Source organism: Panthera leo, chromosome B3 (assembly GCF_018350215.1).
Source record: "Panthera leo isolate Ple1 chromosome B3, P.leo_Ple1_pat1.1, whole genome shotgun sequence".
Taxonomy (NCBI): domain Eukaryota; kingdom Metazoa; phylum Chordata; class Mammalia; order Carnivora; family Felidae; genus Panthera; species Panthera leo.
In genome coordinates this window covers 70,951,296-70,975,450 of record NC_056684.1, presented here as the reverse complement: position 1 = coordinate 70,975,450, position 24,155 = coordinate 70,951,296, and the positions used below count along the sequence as shown (strand labels likewise).

Genomic DNA, 24,155 nt, shown 5'->3' with positions numbered 1-24,155 from the left:
GAGTTCTATGGTTCAGGTTGTGCAGATTGTTGTGTTAATCCTCAGATCAGTTTTCTAGGTGTGCAAGGTGGTTTAGTGTTGATTTGGCTGCATTTTAGGGAAGAGAGATGCAAAAAAACTTCCATGCTGTTCTGCCACCTTGGCCCCTCCCGCAACTAACTGGGATGTATTCGATAGGCAACATGACACTTCATTCTTTAAGTTTATATTCCTTTATCCATGATATTGAGCATATTTTAACAAAATATTTGTTAGCTACTTATGAATTTGATGTGAAATGGAAAAATAGGACATCCAAGACTGTGGAAACTGTATTAAAGAAAAAAACATTAGGGACATATGTTTAGGAAATAATATAGCACTTCATACATTCTGTATTACATGGACCATGTTTTATTGTTTTAGAATTGCTTGCTTATATGGTTTGAACTCTTTAAGGACAGACACTACTTATCTTTGAGGTTTAGACATTATCACATACACCTGAGGGTTAGATATTGCCTGACTCAATAACAAATAGCTGGCTGGCCTTATAGAAGGTGGATTAGGAAAGTAGCATATTTTCAACTCATAGAGAGGGTATTGATACCTTGTAAGCAGAATACTAATAATTTGGAAACTTCATTCCATTGGCATGAAGAACCTGTAGAACAGGGCTCCTGCTCTGGTAGTTGCTCTTCTCGTAGGTCTGTATGGTCTCTAGCCTTTCAAAGACACAGTCGAAATTGTGCTGTTCTTTAGCAGAATATGGAAACTGGAGGTCAGAATTAGGGAAGAGGATGGAAGATATTAGTTCCTCATTCAGTTGGGGAGCAGAACCTTTATGAAGTATGGGATAAGGGATTTATTATACAAACAGACCTTATGCAGTTGTCAGTGGCTGGAGAAGTGAAGGGCCAGGATGAAGTTTTGAGTCAGTCAATCTGAGAAGCCAAGCACATCCAATCACTGAAATGGGGCTGCAGAAGGGAGGCTTGTCAGTGGCAGGGGGTGGGGGTTGTCTGTGGGAGGCTATGCCACTGTAAACACAGTCCCTGTAGGCCAACCAGTCAGGAACAAAGAAGACATGACAGAGTGGAGGAGAGTAAGGACAAGCTGGAACTTGTCGGCAGCTCTGTGTCTGTCACCACCTCTTGCCACAGTGACTGTCAGAATAACAGCTAGTGATTCATTTCTACCTTGCAGGTTTTGTAAAAATTCCTCCCCACTCCCCACTCCAAGCCAGAACTCGTACAAGAAAGAGGATACTTGGAAAGGTGGCTCCAGTTTAGCAGATTGACACAGTGCAATTCAGTGCAATTCCACATAGGACTTTAGGAGGATACTCCAAGGGTGACGGAAATTGAGGCTTATAACTAGGTTCTACAGGGGAGGAAAGGAGGCCTAATTACAGTGATTGGGGAAGATCTGAGAAGAGAAAAGTATGGAATGCTAAATCTGAGAGAATAACCATGAGCATAGTGAACCCCCATAAGTACCAAAACATGCACTGTTTCTGATCTGTGGATGTGATGAACATAGCCCTGGTGTTGAAGTCAGAATCTTACTGAGTCATACTTCCTACAAGTACACTTCCTAATTATATATATATATATATATATATATATATATATATATATATATACACATATATATACACACACACATATATATATGTATATATACATATACATAAAATTATATATATATATATACATATAGATGAAGCTAATTTATTTATTTTGAGAAAGAGAGAACACCTGTAGGGGAGGAGCAGAGAGGGGAGAAAGAAAAATTCCAAGCAGGCTCTGGGCTAGTACAGAGCCTGACATGGAGCTCAAACTCACAAACCATGAGATCATGACCTGAGTTGAAATTGAGTCAGATGCCTAACTGGCTGAACCCCTCAGGTGCCTCCCTCATCCCATATTTAAATGATGGTGGTTTTAGGAGTTCTACCTGTGGCCTGCCGCTTTTCTTCTCAAAATATTTTTCCTACACTGTTTCATTCATAAGTATGTGTTCAGTTACCAACTAGGTACCAATTTTCCTAAATCCCTATTTCCGGATAGTTTCCCTAAGCACCAGTGACAAATTTATACCAGCTTACTAGGCTGTGTCTCAGACACTTAAAATCCAACATGCCTGAAACACAGTAAATAACAGCTATTAAATAGCTAGTAAATAACAGAGCCAAGATCTGACATCTTAATTGTTATTTTGCTTCAAAGGCTGTTGTCAAGTTTCTTCTCTGAGATTCAGTGTCCCCATCTGTAAAATGGAGACAATGTTACTACCTATTTTGTAGGATTATTGTGAGGTTTAAATGAGTTAACATACAGGGGCATCTTGGTGTCTCAGTCAGTTAAGCATCCGACTTTGGCTCGGGTCATGATCTCACAGTTCACGAATTCGAGCCCCTCCTCAGACTCTGTGCTGACAGCTCAGAGCCTGGAGCCTCCTTCAGATTCTGGGTCTCCCTCTCTCTCAGCACCTCCCCTGCTTGTGCTCTGTCTCTCTTTCTCTCTCAAAAATAAATAAAAACATTAAAAAATTTAAAAAAACAAATGAGTTAACATACGTCCTCCCTGTGGTACAGGACAAACAGAGACAAGTAGGACAATACTCAGTTATGCTGATATTCCAGCTGTGTGACAGCTGTAATTTGAACTCAGTCATCCTGGCTCCATAGCTTGTACTCTTATCCTTTCTGCTGATGTGCTGCTGCTATTTCAGAAATGTGAAATGCTGCCAACAGCTTCACCTTTATCAAACATCAATTTGATCACATTACAGTAGTTCTCCCTCATCCAAGGTTTTGCTTTCACGATTTTGCTTTTCGCTGTTTCGGTTACTCTCCTCAGTCACTGTCTAGAAGCAGATGATTCTCCTGGTGAATTTTTAGGAAGTCATTAGTAGCCTAACACTACAGCACGACGCCTACGTCATCCCCCTCACTTCATCTCATCACGTAGGTGTTTTATCATCTCACATCATTATAAGAAGAAGGGTGAGTATAGTACAGTAAGATGTTTTGAGGGAGAGAGAGACCACATAACTTTAATTACAGTATGTTTTAATTGTTCTGTTTTATTATTAGTTACTGTTGTTAATCTCTTACTGTGCCTAGTTTATAAATTCAACTTTATAATAGGTATGTATGTATAAAAAGACAGTATATGTAGGGTTTGGTACTATCCAGGGTTTCAGGCATCCACTGGGGGTCTTGGGCAGAATTGCCAGTGAATAAAGGAAGACTACTCTATTTCCTTATTTAAAGCCTTAAACAGTTCTATAATTCCAGTAAGACACTCTTTCACATGGACACAGCCTTCATGTTTTGTCTGTTCATTTGTATTGCTTCATTTCTGCTCTTTTCTCCTTGAAATCCTAATGCATGGCACCCCCAACATATTCTTAATATCTGGATATTTTCCACACTCTTTCATACCTCAGTACTTTTGCACTTGTGGTTCCTTCTGCTTGAAAGGTGCTGAAGTGTTCCCAAGTGTCCTTTGAGATTCAGCTTAAATGTTACCTCTCTTGTAAAACCTTCCTGAGCTCAATTGAAGTAGATTTTGATATGTCTGTCTTTATACTCTCAGAGCCCTGGTGACATTGTGTTTTAATTTTTTCTAATTTCCTTTGGGCTGTGAGCTTTTTGAAGGTACCTATTTTTGTGGTCTTAGATCCTAGCTCAGGACCTGACACAGGTGCTCAATAAATTTGCATGGAATGGACGAACAAACTTTGAAAGAACGTTTATGCTGTTCCCATGGTAAACACCTTATCTGGTGCACCGTAATGACTGCATCTTGGTGTCAGGATTCTGTTAGCACGTTCTTTCCTACTTACTGTTCTACTTATGTCTGTGATTTGTAGTCACTGAGTGTCGATGTTGAAAGTGACGTGAGAGGCAATTTCTTCCAATACTCTATCAATTTAATTTGATCTGTTTTGTCTCTAGATGTGTGTAGCTGCAGTTGCCATTGTGTCATATATCACCTTTCTTCTTGTGGCAGCCTGTGTCACCGTATCAGGCTGAGAAATCTCCCTTGATATCCAGGACAGGGAGTTCTTCCCCTCTGCCAGTGACTTGCCAGCCTGTTGAGTATTAGGGAACCACAATCCCAAATACTGGCAGGTTTTGTGGCCTTCATTCTTTCTAATCTTGATCCTTTATGCTTAAGTGTTTATTTATATTTATATTCTCTTAAAATATTGAACAAGGATGCTATTTTTTTCCTCCCAAATGAAACTGTATTGTTAGGATCACTCCATCTATAAGCCAGAATCACATTTTCACTTTCCTTATCACTTGGTTGGTTTTTGACACACTCTTAGCTCTTGGGAGATTTGCATAGAGCTGGCATTCATGGGAAAGTTCTCATAGAAAATTGTGCTTGTGTATGGATGTGTGGATGGAAGTGATGGAATGGGAAAGAGTGGGAAGATACAGGAGAAAGAAATCTACTCAGGCCTCCTACCCAACATGGGAGGCAGCATTATGCAGTGGGAAGAAAATTGGATTGTGGTGTTCTGTTCCCTAATTATAACATTCTTTTTCATTTAACTTCAGGAAGTTAATTTTTTTTTTTTTTGAGAGAGAGAGAGGAGCATGGGCAGGGGAGAGCTACAGAGGGGATAAGAGAGACAGATAGAGAAAGAGATAGTGTCAGGTACTGAGCTAGGATCTAAGACCACAAAAATGGGTACCTTCAAAAAGCTCACAACCCACAGGAAATGAGCAAAGAATTAAAACACAATGTCATCAGGGCTCTGAGAATATAAAGACAGACATATCAAAATCTACTTCAATTGATCTCAGGAAGTTTTTATAAGAGAGGTAACATTTAATCTGAATCGAGAGAGAGAGAGAGAGAGAGAGAGAGAGAGAGAGAGAGAGGGAGAGAGGGAGAGAGAGGGAGAGAGAGAGAAACTTAAGCAGGCACCACACTCAGGGCAAAGCCTGATGCAGGGCTTCATCCCATGACCCTGGAATCGTGACCTGAGCTGAAATCAAGAGTTGGATACTCAACTGACTGAGCTACCTAATTTCAGGAAGTTAAATACACAATAGCATAAAATTGTAAAGTTACCAAAAAAAAAAAAAAAAAAAGGTAATAGCAGCAAGCTTCATTCCCCTCCTGACTCCTAGTTCTCTTGATGTAGCAACCACTCCATTTTCTTATGTTTTCTTCCACAGATAGTCTGTGTATATGTCAGCATAGTGGCATATCACTTAAAATATACAAGTAATACTATTTGTGTGATCTTAGGCAAATCTCTTGAACTTCAGCATTAACTTCTTTAGATTATTAGATGGAAATACTGATGCATCCTTGACAAAACCCACAGGGATTTTATGACAGTCAATGAAGTGCTATTTGTGAACATGCTTGAAAATCATCAAGTATTTTACAAGTACAGGATGGAGGGGAGGGTAATCATGGAAGTAGTATTGTTCTACAAAGGACAATGAGTCATGTGTGATCTGGTCTGACAGGTGTGAGTCTGAATTAGTAGCAGGGATGTTGTATCCGCAACACACTGAATAACTCTATTGGGTGTGTTTTCCAGCCTGTAAGGCCTGTCACTCTCATGGCATTTTCTTGGGGTTTTCTACATGGCTAATCAAGAGGTATCCCTTGCACCTTAATTTCCAGGTATGTGTGCACTTGGGATAAGCAGTGGACGCTTGCCAGTGTGTGAAACTCTGCTGCTTCTCTCCCTTTTGCTCCCTTTTCATGTTTAGGGAGTTAGTATTAGAACTTGGCTGATGCAACAGTTTGAGTCATGGTCCCCCAGTGCTGTGAGATCCATTCACTTTTAATTGGTATTTGCTGGAATCATTTCTCCTTTCCTCACCTTGACTTCCTTTTCTAATTGGCTCTCACGGGCCTCCAACTCCTGCTTTAATCATCCAAGGCAGAGCTGCTGCTGAGAGTCCCAAACTGGCACCTGGGGACCCCAGGATCTTTTGCTATGACTCTGCTTCTTCAAGTTTCTTTTCTAATCTGTTAAAGTAATTTTGTCTTTCAATTAGGCCTGGGGGAATGGGAACCCACTGGGCATTGCTTTCACACAGGGGCAGCATGAACAATGCCAACCTCTTTGAGACTTGCCAACTACTGTATTTGACCTGCAGGTTTTTTTGTTCTTGCTAGCACAGAGGGGAGAAGAAGATACTTGATTGAGGTCTCCAAAATGGGACAAATGAATGATAGGAGAAATGAGTAGATGAAAAAACTAATCATTTGAGGAAAGGTTATCATGGGAGCCTCTACATTTTGGTCCACAGACTGCTTCTCTCTAGCAAAAAAAGCCTTGTGGAAATCTTACTTTGCTTCTGTTTATCACTGCCCAAAGGAGAATAAACACTAATTGTGCAGTTTTGGCCAATTATCATTATTGGGTTGCAATTTTTTAAGATTATTTTTTAAATATAGTTTATTTTTTTAAGGCAGTTTTAGGTTCTCAGCAAAGTTGACTGTTGAGTTCCCATGTACCTTCTACACACACACACACACACACACACACACACACACACACACACACTTCCCCAACCATCAAGATCCTGCATTAGAATGTTACATTTGTTATAGTCAATGAACTTACATCCAAAATCCATGGCTTGTTTAGATTAGGATTCACTCTTGAGGTTGGTTGTACATTCTGTGGATTTTGACAAATGTATAATGACTTGTATCCACCATTTTAGTATCATGCAGAATAGTTTCACCACCCTAAAAATACTCTGTTCTCCACCTATTCATCCTTCCCTTCTCCTCTAACCCCTAGCAACCACGGGTCTTTTTACTATCTCCACAGTTTCACCTTTTCCAGAATGTCATACAGTTGGAATCATAGAGTATATAGTTTTTTGGGGTTGACTTTTTGGGTTACATTTAAAAAAATATTTTTTTAATGTTTGTTTATTTTTGAGAGAGAGAGAGACACAGTGTGAGCAGGGGAGGGGCAGAGAGAGAGGGAGACACAGAATCTGAAGCAGGCTCCAGGCTCTGAGCTGTCAGCACAGAGGCCGACACGGGGCTTGAACACATAAGCCTTGAGATTATGACCTGAGCTGAAGTCGGACATTCAACCAACTGAGCCACCCAGGTGTCCCTTCTTGGATTACATTTTTAAATGACATTTAAAAACATTTTTTTAAGTATGATTTTAAAGCTATGATACAGAGTAAATTTATCTCCTGTGGCATATACAAGCACATTCGTGTGACCTCTTTCTGAACAAATGGATACTGCTGAAGGAAATTGTCCTGGTTCCAGCTCACCCTTGGAGAAGCAATGCAGTAGTAGACTTGACTTTGAGTGCTTTATACCAATGCTTTTTGGCCAGGCTACAGTCAAGGTCCAGGATGGAAGACTTCTCTAAGGGTTGAATTGTGACTTTTCTACTAAATGATAGGATAGTTGTTAGCCTATGGATGAACATGCTTACAAGGGTGTATCTTGGGACAAGACCAAGAAAGACACAGGAATCTCAGTCTATACAGTTTTATTCAATGTTCATTGAGAACTGTGTTCTAGATAAAGCAACCATATGTATATATTATTATTACTGTGTAATGTATAAGTGATTTGTAAACTATTAAAAATAATATCCCATGAGATTTTGATCTCTTCTAGGTAGGAAATATGTCTTTCTAAAATATATCCCTAACCTAGCATAGTATCTGTTTATAGTAAACACTCAATAAATGTTGAATGAATATACATTATTCTGTTGTTGATTATAATTCTCTGAACACATTTTTCTATTTTTGCTTACACATGTCTTTCTTATTCTTGCTTTAGATTTAGGAGATCATATTCTCACTCTTTTCCCCCCATATACTTTACATGCTCATATTGACAGAGAAGATAAAGAAAATGACTACACGGTCTTGTTCATTTTTGTTCAGGTCATGATGTCTGTAGAAAATGTTAACCAGAATTCTATCAGATGGGTATCTGATAGAATGATCTATCAGAAGTAGATCTAGAGTGCTAGGATTCTAGGGTATGGCCCTACTGCATGGGAGAGTACATGGTCTCCCAGTGTGGTCAGGAAAAACTGCTTCCCAGGGGATAAGAAATCTTAGTGAAGTTAAGCCTACCAGTCTTTTTGCCCTGTCTAGCTTTCATTCTTTTTGTGCTTATTTCCTGGTGCAGGCCATTTACTTTTTGCCTGTCAGGATTGAACAACTGGAGGGTTGGTGGGGAAAGGACTATATACTTTCTTTTATTTGTTTGCCTATTCTTATAGTTTGATTCATAAGTTGGCAAGCAAAGAGGAAGCCTCCTTCACTTCTTCACTGGTTTCTCCTAGACTCAGTTCCTGATTAAATTTATCAACGTTGATTGAACACCTACTCTAGTATTGGATATAGCAGTATAAGAGTTTTAAACTAGTGAGTGGTAAGCCTGGGCTTAAATCTGGGTCTCCTGAAACCAGGTCTAGTGCTTTTGACACCATACTGGCCTGTTTTGTGGGGCTATTATTGCAAAGTAAGGAAGTGAAAGAAATTATGCATTCTTACTTAAATCTACAAAAAGATAATGCAGGAGGGACTAAAATTATTAGTTTTACCAAATGTACTACATATGTTGTTAACAATGGGGTAAATTGGGTGAGGGGTATACTGGAATTTTATGTACTATCCTTTAAACTTCTGTAAATATAAAATACTCCAAAATAAAAAACAAGTCACTAAGTCTAGGCCACCTTTTGGGAAAAGGGGTTAAGCTCTACTTCCTGGAGGGAGTAGTATCTACATATATATAATGTTCTCTTCTTCCCAACTTCAAGCCACAGATCAATAACAACTTCCTCCTTTTTTTTTTTAAGTTCATTTATGTATTTATTTATTTTGAGAGAGAGAGAAAGAGAGAGAGAGCAACAAGGTGGGGCAGAGAGAGAGAGGGAGAGAGAGAGAATCCTAAGCAGGTTGTGCACTGCCAGTGCAGAGCCCGACGTGCGCCTCAAACACACGAACTATGAGATCATGACCTGAGCTAAAACCGAGTCCCATGGTTAACTGACTGAGCCACCCAAGTGCCCTGGCCACAACCTCCTCCTTAAATAAATGTGTTTACAGTATATATTGATATCTTATTTTCCTAAGCTCTTGTGGCATTTAATGTTCAGTTCAAGGAAGGAAAATTAACACAATATTAATCTCACCTCTCATATTGGTAAACAAATGAGAAAGAGTGATAAGATCCAGTGCTGGGGAGGCTATGGGAAAATGAGCATGCTCATGCAAGTTTTTAGTGAGATGTACTTCTCATTGCATAAAATTCACCTTTTTAAAGTGTAGGTAGTTTTTAGTATATTCACAAAGTTGTACAACCATCTCCATCAGCTGATTGTAGAATATCTTCATCACTCCCTCCAAAACTGGGTATCCATTACCAGTCATTCCCCATTTTCCCCGCTGCCTAATCCTTTATAACTACTAATTTACTTTCTGTCTGTATGGATTTGCCTACTCTGGACATTTTTATGTAAATGACATCATACAATGTGTTACCTTTGCGTCTGGAATGTTTTATTTCACATAATGTTTCAAAGTTCATTCATGTTGTAGTAAGTATCATACTTAGCCCCATTTTATGACTGAATAATATTCCATTCTATGTATATACCACATTTCATCCATTCATGAGATGATGGACTTTTAGGTTGTTTTATTGTTTGGCTATTATTAATAATGCTGCCATGAGAACTTGCATACACATTTTGTGCACACATATGTTTTTCTCTTGGGTTTATACCTATGCATGAAAATTGTTGGATCATGTAACTCTATATTTATTTGAGAAATTGATGAATTGTTTTCTAAAGGAGCTATACCATTTCATACTTCAGCCAACAATATGTGCGTGTTCTAGTTTTTCCACATCCTTGTCAATACTTGTATTGTCTGTCTTTTTGAAGCTAGCTGTGCTACATGGGTATGAAATGGTATCTCATTGTGGTTTTGATTTACCTTTCCCTAATGCCTAATGATGTTGAGCATCTTTTTATGTGCTCACTGGCCATTTGTATATCTTATTTGAAGAAATGTCTGTTCATATCTTTGTGCATTTGAAAAGTTGAGTTATTTGGTTCAAATATAATTTATTGTCAAGTTAGCTAACATACAGTGTATACAGTGTGCTCTCGGCTTCGGGAGTATATTGCCATGATTCATCAATTACATACAACACCCAGTGCTCATCCCAACAACTGCCCTCCTCAATGCCCAGCACCCATTTTCCCCTCCCCCTGCACCCCCATTAACCCTCAGTTTGTTCTCTGTATTTGAGTCTCTTATGGTTTGCATCTTTCTCTGTTTGAAACTATTTTTTTTCCACCCCTTCCTTTCCCCTATGGTCTTCTGTTAAGTTTCTCAAATTCCACATATGAGTGAAAACATCTGATATCTGTCTTTCTCTGAATGACTTATTTCACTTACCATAATACCCTCCAGTTCCATCCATGTCATTGAAAAGACCAACATTGCATTCTTTCTCATTGTCAGGTAGTATTCCATTGTGTGTGTGTGTGTGTGTATGTGTGTGTGTGTATACACACCACATCTTCTTTATCCATTCACCAGTTGATGGACATTTGGGCTCTTTCCATAACTTGGCTATTGTTGATAGTGTGATAGCACTGCTATAAACATTGGGGGTACATGTGCCCCTATGAATCAGCACTCCTGTATGCTTTGGGTCATAGGGTAATACTATTTTTAATTTTTTTGAGGAACCTCCACACTGTTTTCCAGAGCGGCTGCACAAGTTTGCATTCCCAACAGTGCAAGAAGTTTCCCGTCTCTCCACATCCTCACCAACATCTGTTGTTTCCTGAGTTGTTCATTTTAGCCACTCTGACTGGTGTGAGGTGGTATCTCATTGCAGTTTTGGTTTGTATTTCCCTGATGATGAGCGATGTTGAGCATCTTTTCATGTGTCTGTTGGCCATCTGGATGTCTTCTTTGGAAAAGTGTCTATTTATGTCTTCTACCCATTTCTTCACTAGATTATTTGGTTTTTGGGTGTTGAGTTTGGTAAGTTCTTTATAGATTTTGGATATTAACCCTTTATCTGATATGTCATTTGCAAATATCTTCTTCCATTCCATCAGTTGCCTTTTACTTTTGTTGATTGTTTCCTTTGCAGTGAAGAAGCTTTTCATCTTGATGAGATCCCAAAAGTTCATTTTTGCTTTTATTTCCCTTACCTTCAGAGACATGTTGAGCAAGAAATTGCTGCAGCTGAGGTCAAAGAGGTTGTTGCCTGTTTTCTCCTCTAGGATTTTGATGGTTTCTGTCTCACACTTAGGTCTTTCATCCATTTAGAGTTTATTTTTGTGTAGGGTATAAGAGAGTGGTCTAGTTTCATTCTTCTGCATATTGCTGTCCAGTTTTCCCACCACCATTTGCTGAAGAGACTGCCTTTTTTCCATTGTATACGCTTTCCTGATTTGTCAAAGATTAGTTGGTCATACATTTGTGGGTCCAATTCTGGGTTCTCTATTCCATTGGTCTTTGTGTCTGTTTTTGTGCCAGTACCATACCATCTTGATGATTACAGCTTTGTAGTACAGGCTAAAGTTCGGGATTGTGATGCCTCCAGCTTTGGTTTTCTTCTTCAACATTACTTTGGCTATCCAGGGTCTTTTGTAGTTCCATACAAATCTTACAGTTATTTGTTCTATTTCTGAGAAGAATGCTGGTACAATTTTGATTGTGATTGCATTGAATGTGTAGATTGCTTTGGGTAGTAACAACATTTTAACAATATTTGTTCTTCCAATCCATGAGCATGGAATGCTTTTCCATTTCTTTGTGTCTTCTTAAGTTGTTTCATAAGTTTTCTTTTTTTTCTCAATATATGAAATTTATTGTCAAATTGGTTTCCATACAACACCCAGTGCTCATCCCTAAAGGTGCCCTTGTCAATACCCATCACCCACCCTCCCCTCCCTCCCACCCCCCATCAACCCTCAGTTTGTTCTCAGTTTTTTTTTTCAACGTTTTTTTTTAATTTATTTTTGGGACAGAGAGAGACAGAGCATGAACGGGGGAGGGGCAGAGAGAGAGGGAGACACAGAATCGGAAACAGGCTCCAGGCTCCGAGCCATCAGCCCAGAGCCTGACGCGGGGCTCGAACTCACGGACCGCGAGATCGTGACCTGGCTGAAGTCAGACGCTTAACTGACTGCGCCACCCAGGCGCCCCTTGTTCTCAGTTTTTAAGAGTCTCTTAGGCTTTGTTTCATAAGTTTTCTATAGTTTTCAGCATACAGATCTTTTACTTCTTTGGTTAGGTATTTTATGGTTCTTGGTGCAATTCTAAATGGGACCGATTCCTTGATTTCTCTTTCTGTGGCTTCATTATTAGTGTACAGAAATGCAACCTATTTCCGAAAAATGATTTTATATCCTGCAACTTTGCTGAATTCATGTATCAGTTCTAGCAGTTTTTTGTGGAATCTTTCAGGTTTTCCATATAAAGTATAATGTCATCTGTGAAAAGTGAAAGTTTGACATCTTTTGCCAATTTGGATGCGTTTTATTTCATTTTGTTGTCTGATTGCTGAGGCAAGAACTTCCAACACTATGTTAAACAACTGTGGTGAGAGTAGACATCCCAGTCTCAGGGAAAGCTCTCAGTTTTTCCCCATTGAGGATGATATTAGCTGTGGGTCTTTCATATATGGCTTTTGTGATGTTAAGGTATGTTCCTTCTATCCCGACTTTCTTGAGGGTTTTTATTAAGAAAGGATGCTGCATTTTTTCAAATGCTTTTTTCTGCATCTATTGATAGGATCATATGGTTCTTATCCTTTCTTCTATTGATGTGTTGAATCATCTTGATTGATTTGCAAATATTGAAGCAGCCCTGCAGCCCAGGAGTAAATCCCACTTGGTCATGGTGAATATTTTTTTTAATATACTGTTAAATTCGATTTGCTAGTATCATGTTGAGAATTTTTGTATCCATGTTCATCTGGGATATTGGCTAGTAACTCTTGTTTTTAGTGGGATCTCTGTCTGGTTTGGGAATCAAGGTAATGCTGGCTTCATAGAATGAGTCTAGAAGCTTTTCTTCTGTTTCTGTTTTTTGGAACAGCTTGATAAGGATAGGTATTAACTCTACTTTAAACGTCTGGTAGAATTCCCTGGGAAGCCATATGGCTCAGAACTCTTATTTGTTGGGGAATTTTTGATAATTGATTAAATTTCTTTGGGTCTGTTCAAATTTTCTATTTCTACCCATTTGAGTTTTGGTAGTGTGTGATGTCTAGGAATTTGTCCATTTCTTCCAGATTGTCCAGTTTGTTGGCATATAATTTTTCATTGTATTCTCTAATAATCGTTTGTATTTCTGTGGTGTTGGTTGTGATCTCTCCTCTTCCATTTGTGATTTTATCTATTTGGGCTCTCTCTTTTCTTTTTAAGAAGTCTGGTTAGGGGCTTATCAAATTTATTTATTCTTTCAAAAAAACTCAGCTCTTAGATTCATCGATCTGTTTTTTTTTCTCTATATTGTTCATTTTTGCTCTAATCTTTATTATTTCTCATCTTCTGCTGGCCTTGGGGTTTCTTTGCTGTTTTGCTTCTAGTTCCTTTAGGTGTGCTGTTAGATTTTGTATTGGGATTTTCCTTGTTTCTCGATGTAGGCCTGGATTGTAATGTATTTTCCTCTTAGGACTGCCTTTACTGCGTTGTAAAATGTTTGGACGTCATATTTTCATTTTCATTTGTTTCATATATTTTTAATTTCTTCTTTAATTTCCTGGTTGACCTATTCATTGCTTAGTAGGATGTTATTTAACCTCCATGCATTTGGAGGCTTCCCAAATTGTTTTCTTGTGGTTAATTTCAAGTTTCATAGCATTGTGATCCTGAAAATATGCATGGTATGATCTCAATCCTTTTATATTTATTAAGGGCTATTTTGTGACTCTGTATGTGACCTATTTTTGGAGAATGTTCCATATTCACTTGAAAAGAATGTGTATTCTGCTACTGTTGGAGGAAAGTTCTGAATATGTCAAGTCCATATGGTCCAGTGTATCATTTAAAGTCATTGTTTCTTTATTGATTTTATGCCTAGATGGTTGTTGTAAGTGGAGTATTAAAGTCACCTACAATTACCATATTATTATCCTTAAGATTGCTTATATTTGTGATTAATTGATTTATATATTTAGGTTCCCTCAAATTGGGGGCATAAACATTTACAATTGTTAGCTCTTCTTGATGGATGGACCCCTTAATTATGACACAATGCCCTCCTCATATCTTGTTACAGTCTTTAGTTTAAAATCTAGTTTGTCTTGGGGTGCCTGGGTGGCTCAGTCAGTTAAGCGTCCGGCTTTGGCTCAGGTCATGATCTCACAGTTTGTGAGTTTGAGCCCTGTGTCGGGCTCTGTGCTGACAGCTCAGAGCCTGGAGCCTGCTTCAGATTCTGTGTCTCCCTCTCTCTCTCTGCCCCTCCCCCGCTTATGCTCTCTCTCTCTCTCTCTCTCAAAAATAAATAAACATTAAAAAAATAAAATCTAGTTTGTCTTATATAAATATGGTTACTCAGCTTTCTTTTGACTTCCAATAGCATGATCAATGGTTCTCCATCCCCCAACTTTCAATCTGCAGGTGTCCTTAGGTCTAAATCTGCAGGTCTAAAAGGAATCTCCTAGAGGCAGCATATGATGGATCTTATTTATTTATTTATTTATTTATTTATTTATTTAAATCCATTCTGATACACTATGTCCTTTGATTGGGGGCATTTAGCCCATTTGCATTCAGAGTGTTTATTGAATGATATGGATTTAGTGTCATTGTGTTATCTGTAGGTTTCATGATTATGGTGATGTCTCTAGTCCTTTGTAGCATTTCACTCACAGAGTCCCCATTAGGATCTTCTGCAGGGCTGGTTTAGTGGTCATGAACTCCTTCAGTTTTTGTTTGTCTGGGAAAGCCTTTATCTCTCTTATATTATGAATGACAGCCTTGCTGGATAAAGGATTTTTAGCTGTATATTTTTCCTATTCAGCACATTGAATATTTCCTGCCACTTGCTCTGGCCTGCCACATTTCAGTGGACAGGGCTTCTACTATCCTCATGTGTCTACACCTAGATTAAGGACCGTTGTCCCTAACTGCTTTCAGAATTCTCTCTCTATCTTTGTATTTTGCCAGTTTCACTGTGATATGCCATGGTGACGACCTGTTCTTGTTGATTCTGAAGGGAGTTTTCTGTGCCTCTTGGACTTAGATTTATGCTTCCTTCCCCAGATTACGGAAGTTCTCAGCTATAATTTCCTCAAATAAACCTGCCCCTTTCTCTCTTTCTTCTTCTTCTGGACCTCCTATGATATGTATATTATTATATTTCATTAAATCGCTTAAGTCTCTAATTTTCCCCCTGTGGTCTAGTATTTTACTATCTCTCTTTTTTTTTCAGCTTCATTATTTTCCATAATTTTATCTTTATTTCATTTACTTTCCCCTTTGCTTCCTCCATCGCTGCTGCCATTGCATATAGCTAATTTTGCATCTCATTTACAGCACTTCTTAATTCGCTTTGACTATTTCTTAGGTCCTTGGTCTCTGTGGCAATAGATTCTCTGCTGCCTTCTAGGCTTTTTTCAAGCCCAGTTATTAGTCTTGTGACTATTATACTAAATTCTTGTTCAAATATATTGTTTATATCTGTTCTGAGCAATTCTCTGGCTGTCATTTCTTCCTGAAATTTCTTTTGAGAACAATTCTTCTGTGTAATCATTTTGGCTAGTTGTCTGTCTTTTACATGATTTAATAGCTTGTTATCTGTTGTGCACCTGAGAGTACTACTGTATTAAAAAGGGGTCATACACTCTCCAGGGCCTTGCCTTTCATGAAGTGTTTTTAGAGTGTGTTGCATGCTCTCTGCTGTTGTGACTCTGGTTGCCTTATCTCCCTACTCGTAGTGGCAGTTTTGACCTTCCATCAGGTGTGCGTTGATTTCTTCACTGAAGTAACTCTGCAAAAAAATTGATAAAGGGAGGGGGTGGGAGAAACCTTATCCTATGCAAAGAGAAATGACAGGGGCAGGGAAAAAATTACCAGGCAGAGATTCAGAGAAACTATACAGCTTAATCCAGACACAGAGAGAGGAAAATAAAGAAGGCGATACAGAAGAGGTGTAAAAAGAATAGATTAAAAATACCTGCTTAAACAAACCAACAACCAGAATAGAGAAGGGAAAGAAGAAGATAAGAAAAGAAAAAGAAACCCACAACAACTACATATATATGTGTATATATATATGTATATACATACATATACATATATATACATATATATGTGTACATATAAATACATATATATGTGTGTGTACACACACACACACACACACACACACATATGTGTATTGACCAAGAATCAAATCAGAAAATGAAAATCCCCTGGACCATTGTCTGATGATGCCTTGGAGCTGGTGGCTGTTCTGGTCTGGAGGAGGGGCCTTCTGGTTCGGTCAATGTCAATCTCTCTCCAGTAGACAGGCAGTTGCCAGGCACAGAGGGGCAGAGTTTGGTGTAAGAAGGTCCCATCTCCACTGGGGGCCTGCTCTCCTGTTTCCTGAAGCCCCACCATGTTGGTGACCTGGAGAAAAATGGCATACCCAGTCTCTCCTCCCTAGACCAGGTGTTCCAAACCACACTGTTCAGGCAGTCCTCATAGTGCCCCGTGGGCACAAGCGGGCTGGTTTGTCCCACTCCACAGTCTCATGTGCTCCCAGGTGCTCGCTGAGATTCTTAAAGGATTCCACTCCTCCCACCCCAGTTCTGGAGTAGTGTCACTCCACCCAACTGACAAAGGGCCTCTGGCTGGCACCTGAAGGGTCTTTTGTCTTTGGAGTGGCTATCTACCTTCTTTTCACTCAAGGGGAGGGGACTGCTCTCTCTGACTGGGCCTCTGAGTTGACTACTGAGCCAGGGGCTGGCTCCTCCTGCCCCCTAGGGTGGCTGTGGTCCAGGAAAAGTGGAGCCAACCCTGGATCATCACTCCTAAGGCTGTTTGCACGTTAGAGACTGGCTCTCCATTTTTATCCATACCCCAGTCCATGGTCTGGAGAAGTTTTTCTCTTGTCGAAATACAATCCCGCACTTCCACAGCCTTTCTTTCTCTTACTTTTGTCTCTCCACCGAAGAGGTTCCCCTTTAGTCTGTGCCTATGCTGCCTGTTTTATCTCTTTCAATTTTCAAGCATGCACCTCTATCCTGCCAAGCTGTCTCCATGGGCCCCTGGAGATGTTTCTGCCACTCTGTAGCCTGGATTCTTGGAATTCCAAGTCTTCTGGCCTCAATACTGCTGTGTTTGAGGGATGAGGGAATTTCAGCCCCCCCCCCACTTCTCTATCATGTTGACTCCTCCCCCTATTTGTGTTTTTACTGTTGAGTTGTAAGAGTTCTTGATATATTTTGGATAATAGACTCTTACCAGATACATGATCTGCAAATATTTTTTCCCCATTTGGTGAACTTTTACTTTGATAGCATCGTTCAAAGCACAAAAATCTTAAAATTTTGATGAAGTCTAATTTATTTTTTCTTTTATTGCTTGTATTTTTGGTATTATGTCTTAAAAATCACATAATCCAAGATCACAAAGATTTAAATGTATGTTTTCTTCCAGGAGTTTCATAGGTTTAGCTCTTACATTTAGGTCTTTGATTCATTTTGAATTAATTTTTTGCATGTGGGTTCAACTTCATTCTTTGCATGTGGATATCTAGTTGTCCCAGCACCATTTGTTGAAGAGCCATACACTATTTGCAGATATCTTATTTAGAAGCATTTCTCAAAATTAAAAATATACGTTTCCTGTGTTCCAGGAATCCTATCTCTAATTTCTGGAATACTGGTGTGAATATATAAAGACATATATTCAAGGACATAAGTCACAGCATTGTTTTAATTATAAAATATTGGATGCAATAAAGTGTCTTAAGTGAGTAATTGATAAGCAAATTGTGATATGTTTGTTTGGTGGAACACACTGTGTCTTAAATAGAATGAGGTAAAATTATATGTACTGGCTTTAAAAAATACTATTATATTTTAGAAGCACCTGGGTGGCTCAGTCAGTTAAGGGTCCAACTCTTGATGTCGGCTCAGGTCATGATCTCATGGTTTGTGAATTCAAGCCCTGTGTTGGGTCTGCACTGACAGTCTGGAGCCTGGGTGGGACTCTCTCTCTCCCTCTTTCACTGCCCCTCCCCCCTTTCTAAATAAATCAATAAACTAAAACAAAATTTTAAAAAGATACTATTACATCTTTTTGAGTTAAAAATATTTATTGAGTGATACTGTTTACCAGGCACAATGCAAAGTGCTTAAAAAGTATTGAATTAGTTTTTAAATAAAGTATTGACTTATAATACCCCTTTGAGATAGCTGTTATTACTACCCTATTTTACAAGTGAAGTAGCTGAAGTTGTGGCATTCAAGCAACTTGCCCAAAGTCATAGCTAGCAGACAAGGCAGTATATAAATGTCTGAATCTAGAGTTTGCACTTTAATGCATTAGTTACAAATTAATATGTATATGTATTATTTGGAAACAAAGGTTTTCATGAGCATAGTGACAGTCTGATGGAATAACCAGCAAATTATCCATGGTCAGATTGGAAAGATAGGAAGGAAAGGGGAACAAACATGTACTGAGAATCTATTATGTGTCTTTTATTATGCTATGGTCCTTATATAAATTGTCTCGTTTAATCCTTAAGACCTTGTTTTCAAGATATAAGTTACATACCTATTTTACAAAATAAGACCCTAAGAATCTAAGTGTCCAGTTGCATAGCAGGAGGCAAAGTGAGGCTTTCCAGGTTTAAAGAGTAACCTAAGCAACAGTGTGGAGAGGGTAGAGAATGGAGTGGTTGAGTAGCCCGACTAGAGCTGAGGGTTCGTTTGGGAAGAGAAGGAAAACAAAGTAGGATTAGTGGAGCCATACTATGAAGTGTGTTGAATGCCAGACAGAGAACTGAGGAATGTTGACTTTGAAGAGGAGAGTGACGGATTGGCGAGGATGAGAATGCAGGCAGGAAATACATCATCTTTATACACTTCTTCACTGATCGACTTTGTTACAACTGCATATTACTTTCATAAGTAAAATTATTGAGATAAAAGTATTCAACAAGCATTTTGAGTTCTAACTAGGTATCAAAGTGTTGTTGATTCATGGTCATGCAAAGACCATCAAGAACATATTGTAGTCGAAGAAAAATAAGTTTATTGGCTTTTTGCAGCAAGGGAGGAAATATGCCATGAGGAACATGGGGAATCCAATAGGAAGATGCTAGAAGGGATTTATTATATGATTTGGGTTTGTGTTAATTGACTTTGGGGAGAATGTAAAGAAATAGAGGTTTGCTCTGGATGCTGTCAGAAAGTGGAAGAAAATTCTATGATTAGGTATCTTTGTTTTTAGATTAAATTTTTAAAAAGTTTAAATCTTTATTTTTGAGAGAGAGAGAGGGAGGGAGAGAGAGTATGAGTGTGGGAGGGGCAGAGAGAGAGAGGGAGACACAGAATCTGAAGCAGGCTCCAGGCTCTGAACTATCAGCACAGAACCCAATGTGGTGCTCAAACTCATGGACTGCAAGATCATGACATGAGCTGAAGTCAGACGCTTAACTGACTGAGCCAACCAGGTGCCCCTGTGATTAGGTATCTTAATTTTTATCTAGAAGGCAATTGGGCTGAAGCTTTACTGGGTAAAGAGGTGTGGCAGTCACTCATATTAGCCTAAAGAGGGGGATATTTGGTCATTTTTTATAGTTGGGACTGTGTTCTTGATTTTGTCCGTGCTCAGACATAATTATGGAGTGGTCTTGTTTTGTCTTAATCTATCATATTCACGTAGTGACCTGGCTCGAGGGTGGCATTCTGTGGAGTTGTTTATGTTCAACAGGTTTATACAGCAGGCTTGGCTGATAGTGCTAGGTCAGCTCCTGGCAGCACTAAGCCTTGAGTGATAATTGCCAGGCCAGTTCCCTGGTTCCAGGGGCTGCTTTCCTCTCTGTCACTGTGTGGTTGGGATCCACAAAGGAAAAAGTTAATTCCTGTCCTCAAGGAGCTTTCTTAGGAGTACACGTAAGTAAATAAATTATGCCACAACATGGTACATGTAATAATAGAACTGTTAAAAGCAACTTCAACAAATTATATTTTAGCTTGTATCTAAGTTTTATTTCAAACATACCACAAAGGAACTATATCTCTAAGAAAATTTGTTGGAAGAGTTCCTATTGGTCAAGAGAGTTTTGCCCCTCTCTTTTAATATAGAGAAACTGTGTTTAGATAAGCTTGTTGGACTAGGAATAAAAAATGAGTGTCTGTTGAAAATTATAGAAAGGTCTTGGGGAGCCTGGGTGGCTCATTCAGTTGGGCGTCCAACTTCAACTCAGGTCATGATCTAATGGTTCCTGAGTTAGAGTCCCATGTCAGACTCTGTGCAGACAGCTCAGAGTCTGGAGCCTACTTCGGATTCTGTGTCTTCCTCTCTCTCTGCTCCTCCCCTGACCATGCTGTCTCTCTCTCTCAAAAATAAATAAACATTAAAAAAATTATAGAAAGGTCTCATGGTTAGTTAAAAGCCACTGCACCTTTAATGTACATTAAACATGTGCGGTCTTTTTGTATATCAATTATACCTAAAACAACTGAAAAAAATCACTGCACCTTTAATAATTTGGTAAAGGTCATTAGACTTGTCCTAAAACTGAAGGTATATCTTTCAGGGAAGTCTAACTTCTCTCAGAAATTAATCCCATTTTATCACTCCAATTATGATAGGCTTTAGAAAAATTTCACTGAATATTGAATTACAGTGAATTTAGGTTTTAGTAGTCAGCATAGCTTTGTAAGCTGAGCACACTTCCAGTAGAAAAAGAAAGGCTTTTAATTACTGAGGGTAAGAACTAAAAGATTATTAAAAAAAAAAAACAAACAAACTCACATCTCCAACTTATTCTTTACTGGAATTTGAAAGTATGGACATTTTTGGCTTAAGAATTTTGACTAATTCTCATTCTATTTTTAAAAAAAATTTTTTTTTAATGTTTATTTATTTTTGAGACAGAGAGAGACAGAGCATGAACAGGGGAGGGGCAGAGAGAGAGGGAGACACAGAATCTGACACAGGCTCCAGGCTCTGAGCTGTCAGCACAGAGCCCGACGCGGGGCTCGAACTCACGGACCGTGAGATCATGACCTGAGCCGAAGTTGGACGCTTAACCGACCAAACCACCCAGGCGCCCCGACTAATTCTCATTCTAAACAAGATGTTTTTCAGGGCAAGTTTCATGTCCTTATTACGAAGACTATAAATCAGGGGATTAAAGAGAGGAGTCATTATTGAATATGCCACTGTCAGGATCTTCTGCATCAAAGTTGGGATGCCATATGTAGGACTCACATACATTACCATGACTGTCCCATAAAAAAGAGATACCACAACTAAATGAGAACCACAGGTGGCAAAAGCCTTTCTCCGGCCAGCTGCAGAAGGGACCTGAAAAACAGCTCTGAGCAACAAGGTATAGGATCGAAGAATGTACATAATAGTAAAAAAGAGAACAAGGGAGCTCTGAGTATAGAAAACAAATTCAGTAATGGGGGCTGGAGCACAAGACAGAGACATCAGTGGATCCATATCACACAGGAAATGATCAATGATATTGGATCCACAGAAGGGGAGTTGGGAGATGAAGAAAATGGGGATTGGGTAGCCAAGGAATCCAGTAAGCCAGCAGAGAGACACCAGAATTCTACAGAGTTTCCCAGTCATGATGGTGGGGTAGTGCAGTGGGTGGCAGATGGCCAGGTACCGATCATAAGCCATTACTGCCAGGAAGAGACATTCAGTTGTGCCCAGGGAAAAGAAGAAGTAGAACTGGAGGAAGCAGGCAGAAAATGAAATGGTCTTGGTTTTGGAGAGAATGTTGGCTAACATGTTAGGAACCGTGGATGAAGCATACCAGATCTCAAGGAAGGCAAAATTTCCCAGCAGAAAGTACATTGGGGTATGCAGTCGTGGGTCCCATCTTACTGCGCAGATAATGGTTCCATTCCCCAGCAGCGTCAAGACATAAGCCACCAAAAAGAGTGAGAAGAGGAAAATCTGTATCTCCCAGCAACCAGGGAACCCCAGGAGAATAAACTCAGTCACAAGGTGAATGTGTGTTGCTGACCTGTTCATGGGTCTTAAACCTATGAAGAAGAAAAACATGAGGGTAACACAAGTTTCTTTGCTTCCTACATATCTCAAGAACTTAACTGAGAAGGGAACTTAAGCTCTACAGGAAAATATGAGATATTTTGAGACTAGATGGGAATAAATCTCACCTTATTTTGAATTGATTGTGGTTCTAAATCTTAGTTTTCTTTTGCTAGAATGCAGTGCAGCAAGAATTTTCCACATTAGTGGTACAATGTGAAAAATTTCTTTCTTTTTTGATTTCTTTGATCCCTAAGAAGACCTTTTATGATCTTGGTTTGTTTTTCTAAAGCTGATTATGGATCTTCAATGAAGAAACTCGTCCATTTTCTCTTATTCAGCTTACCTTGTTAAAAAAAGATTTTGAGGACAGCTGGTGTGATATTGGGTTAAACCTTGGCAAAAGAACAAAATTAATTGACTTACTCATGGAGATAAAACTTACTCCAGGACATTGGATTTTCAGGATAGTTTAATCAAGTGAATTAATTGTCACAGACATCACCTCAGTCAAGATTCAATTGAAGATTGAATATGCCACTGTCAGGATCTTCTGCATCAAAGTTGGGATGCCATATGTAGGACTCACATACATTATCATGACTGTCCCATAAAAAAGAGACACCACAACTAAATGAGAACCACAGGTGGCAAAGGCCTTTCTCCGGCTGTTCTTACATTTTCCTTTAAAGATTTTCTTTTAAATGTTTTTTTAAATTTATTTTTGAATATATATAGAGAGAGTGCAAGCAGGGCAGGGGCAAAGAGAGAGGGGGACAGAGGATCCAGAGTGGGCCGTGCGCTGATAGCAGTGAGCCGCATGTGGGGCTCAAACCCACAAACCATGAGATCATGACCTGAACTGAAGTCAGATGCTCAACTCTCTGAGCCACCCAGGTGCCCATAAAGATTTTCTTTTAAAGTATCACAACAGTTCAGTGACACCTAAAGAAATATATAAAAGACCAACCATATCAAATATCTTTGCTCTAAAGAATAAGAATATTTTGAATTATTTCTATTTGCAAATGTTTATTTTCATGTTTTTACACATACTATACAAAATGAACTGTCTTAGTTTTCATATTCAGATCCTACCTAGTTAAAATAAAGAAAATTATGTTTTCAGTGCAAAGTTTTAGTTCATTTAGTAAATAATTTTGGATGATAAAAGCAAAGGGATCTTAGATTGAATGGCATTTTTATCTGCAATTTTATCTGGTATAGTTAGTTATGTTTTCTGAAAGGGAGAGGGCAATTTCAAATATTTGGATAGGCATGTACTTTTCAATAGTATTTAAGAATTGAACAAAAAGGTACCAAGTTTTGTGTTTAAACAACAGAGTAATCTTGCAATTAATTAATATTAGAAAGCACTGAGTAAGAATCTTAAAAATGGTAGTTTCAATATTGAGTTTTCTTGTTAAACTTGTCAAACCACTTGCCTTGTCTAGTGGAGGTCACTAGATGTAACTGTCAGGAATGGAAGATAAAGAAATTTGAAAAGCAAATAAGAACAGAGAAGATCTGGACTTTAGTATCACTAGTCCCCTGTTGGTGGTTTTTAAGGAAGCATAAAAAGGAGGCTTGAGCACCCAGGTTCTAAAGTTGGACAGTTTTCCAATCAATGTTGAACTTGAAATACATTTGTTAACCACCTTCACTGAATAAGGTGCTCAATGGATAATTCCCAGACTGTTATTTATGAAGCATAAATAAATCAATTTCCCTGCTACAGGTCAGGAACTAAGTCCAGATTGACAGATTCAAACTAGGAATCAGAATCCTGAGATCTGTGCTTCCTATGATTCTTTCTGAAACAATGGGCCATGCCATGCCTTCTTAATGTGAATAACATTTCAGGACACTCTCCATTATAATCAACAACTTCACACTTAATT

General features: G+C 38.8%; 1 protein-coding gene across 1 annotated transcript; it reads right to left on the bottom strand.

The window, feature by feature from the left end:
* Nucleotides 1-604: 604 nt before the first annotated feature.
* LOC122222596 (olfactory receptor 11H4-like) lies at nucleotides 605-22,266 on the bottom strand. Its single transcript, XM_042943164.1, has 3 exons — nucleotides 21,278-22,266; nucleotides 940-1,034; nucleotides 605-819 (listed from the first exon to the last, which is right to left on the bottom strand). The coding sequence occupies exons 1-3, from the start codon at nucleotides 22,264-22,266 to the stop codon at nucleotides 605-607; spliced, it is 1,299 nt and encodes a 432-aa protein (XP_042799098.1).
* Between the last annotated feature and the right edge of the window lie 1,889 nt (nucleotides 22,267-24,155).

Excerpts from the sequence above, each read along its gene's own strand:
- LOC122222596 (XM_042943164.1), bottom strand. The coding sequence starts at position 22,266 with ATGTTTTTCTTCTTCATAGGTTTAAGACCCATGAACAGGTCAGCAACA. Across the intron at positions 1,035-21,277 it reads CGGGGCGCCTGGGTGGTTTG|GGACTGTGTTTACAGTGGCA; the intron begins GTCGGTTAAGCG and ends GTTGGCCTACAG. Across the intron at positions 820-939 it reads CCCCATTTCAGTGATTGGAT|GTTCTGCTCCCCAACTGAAT; the intron begins GTGCTTGGCTTC and ends TACTTCATAAAG.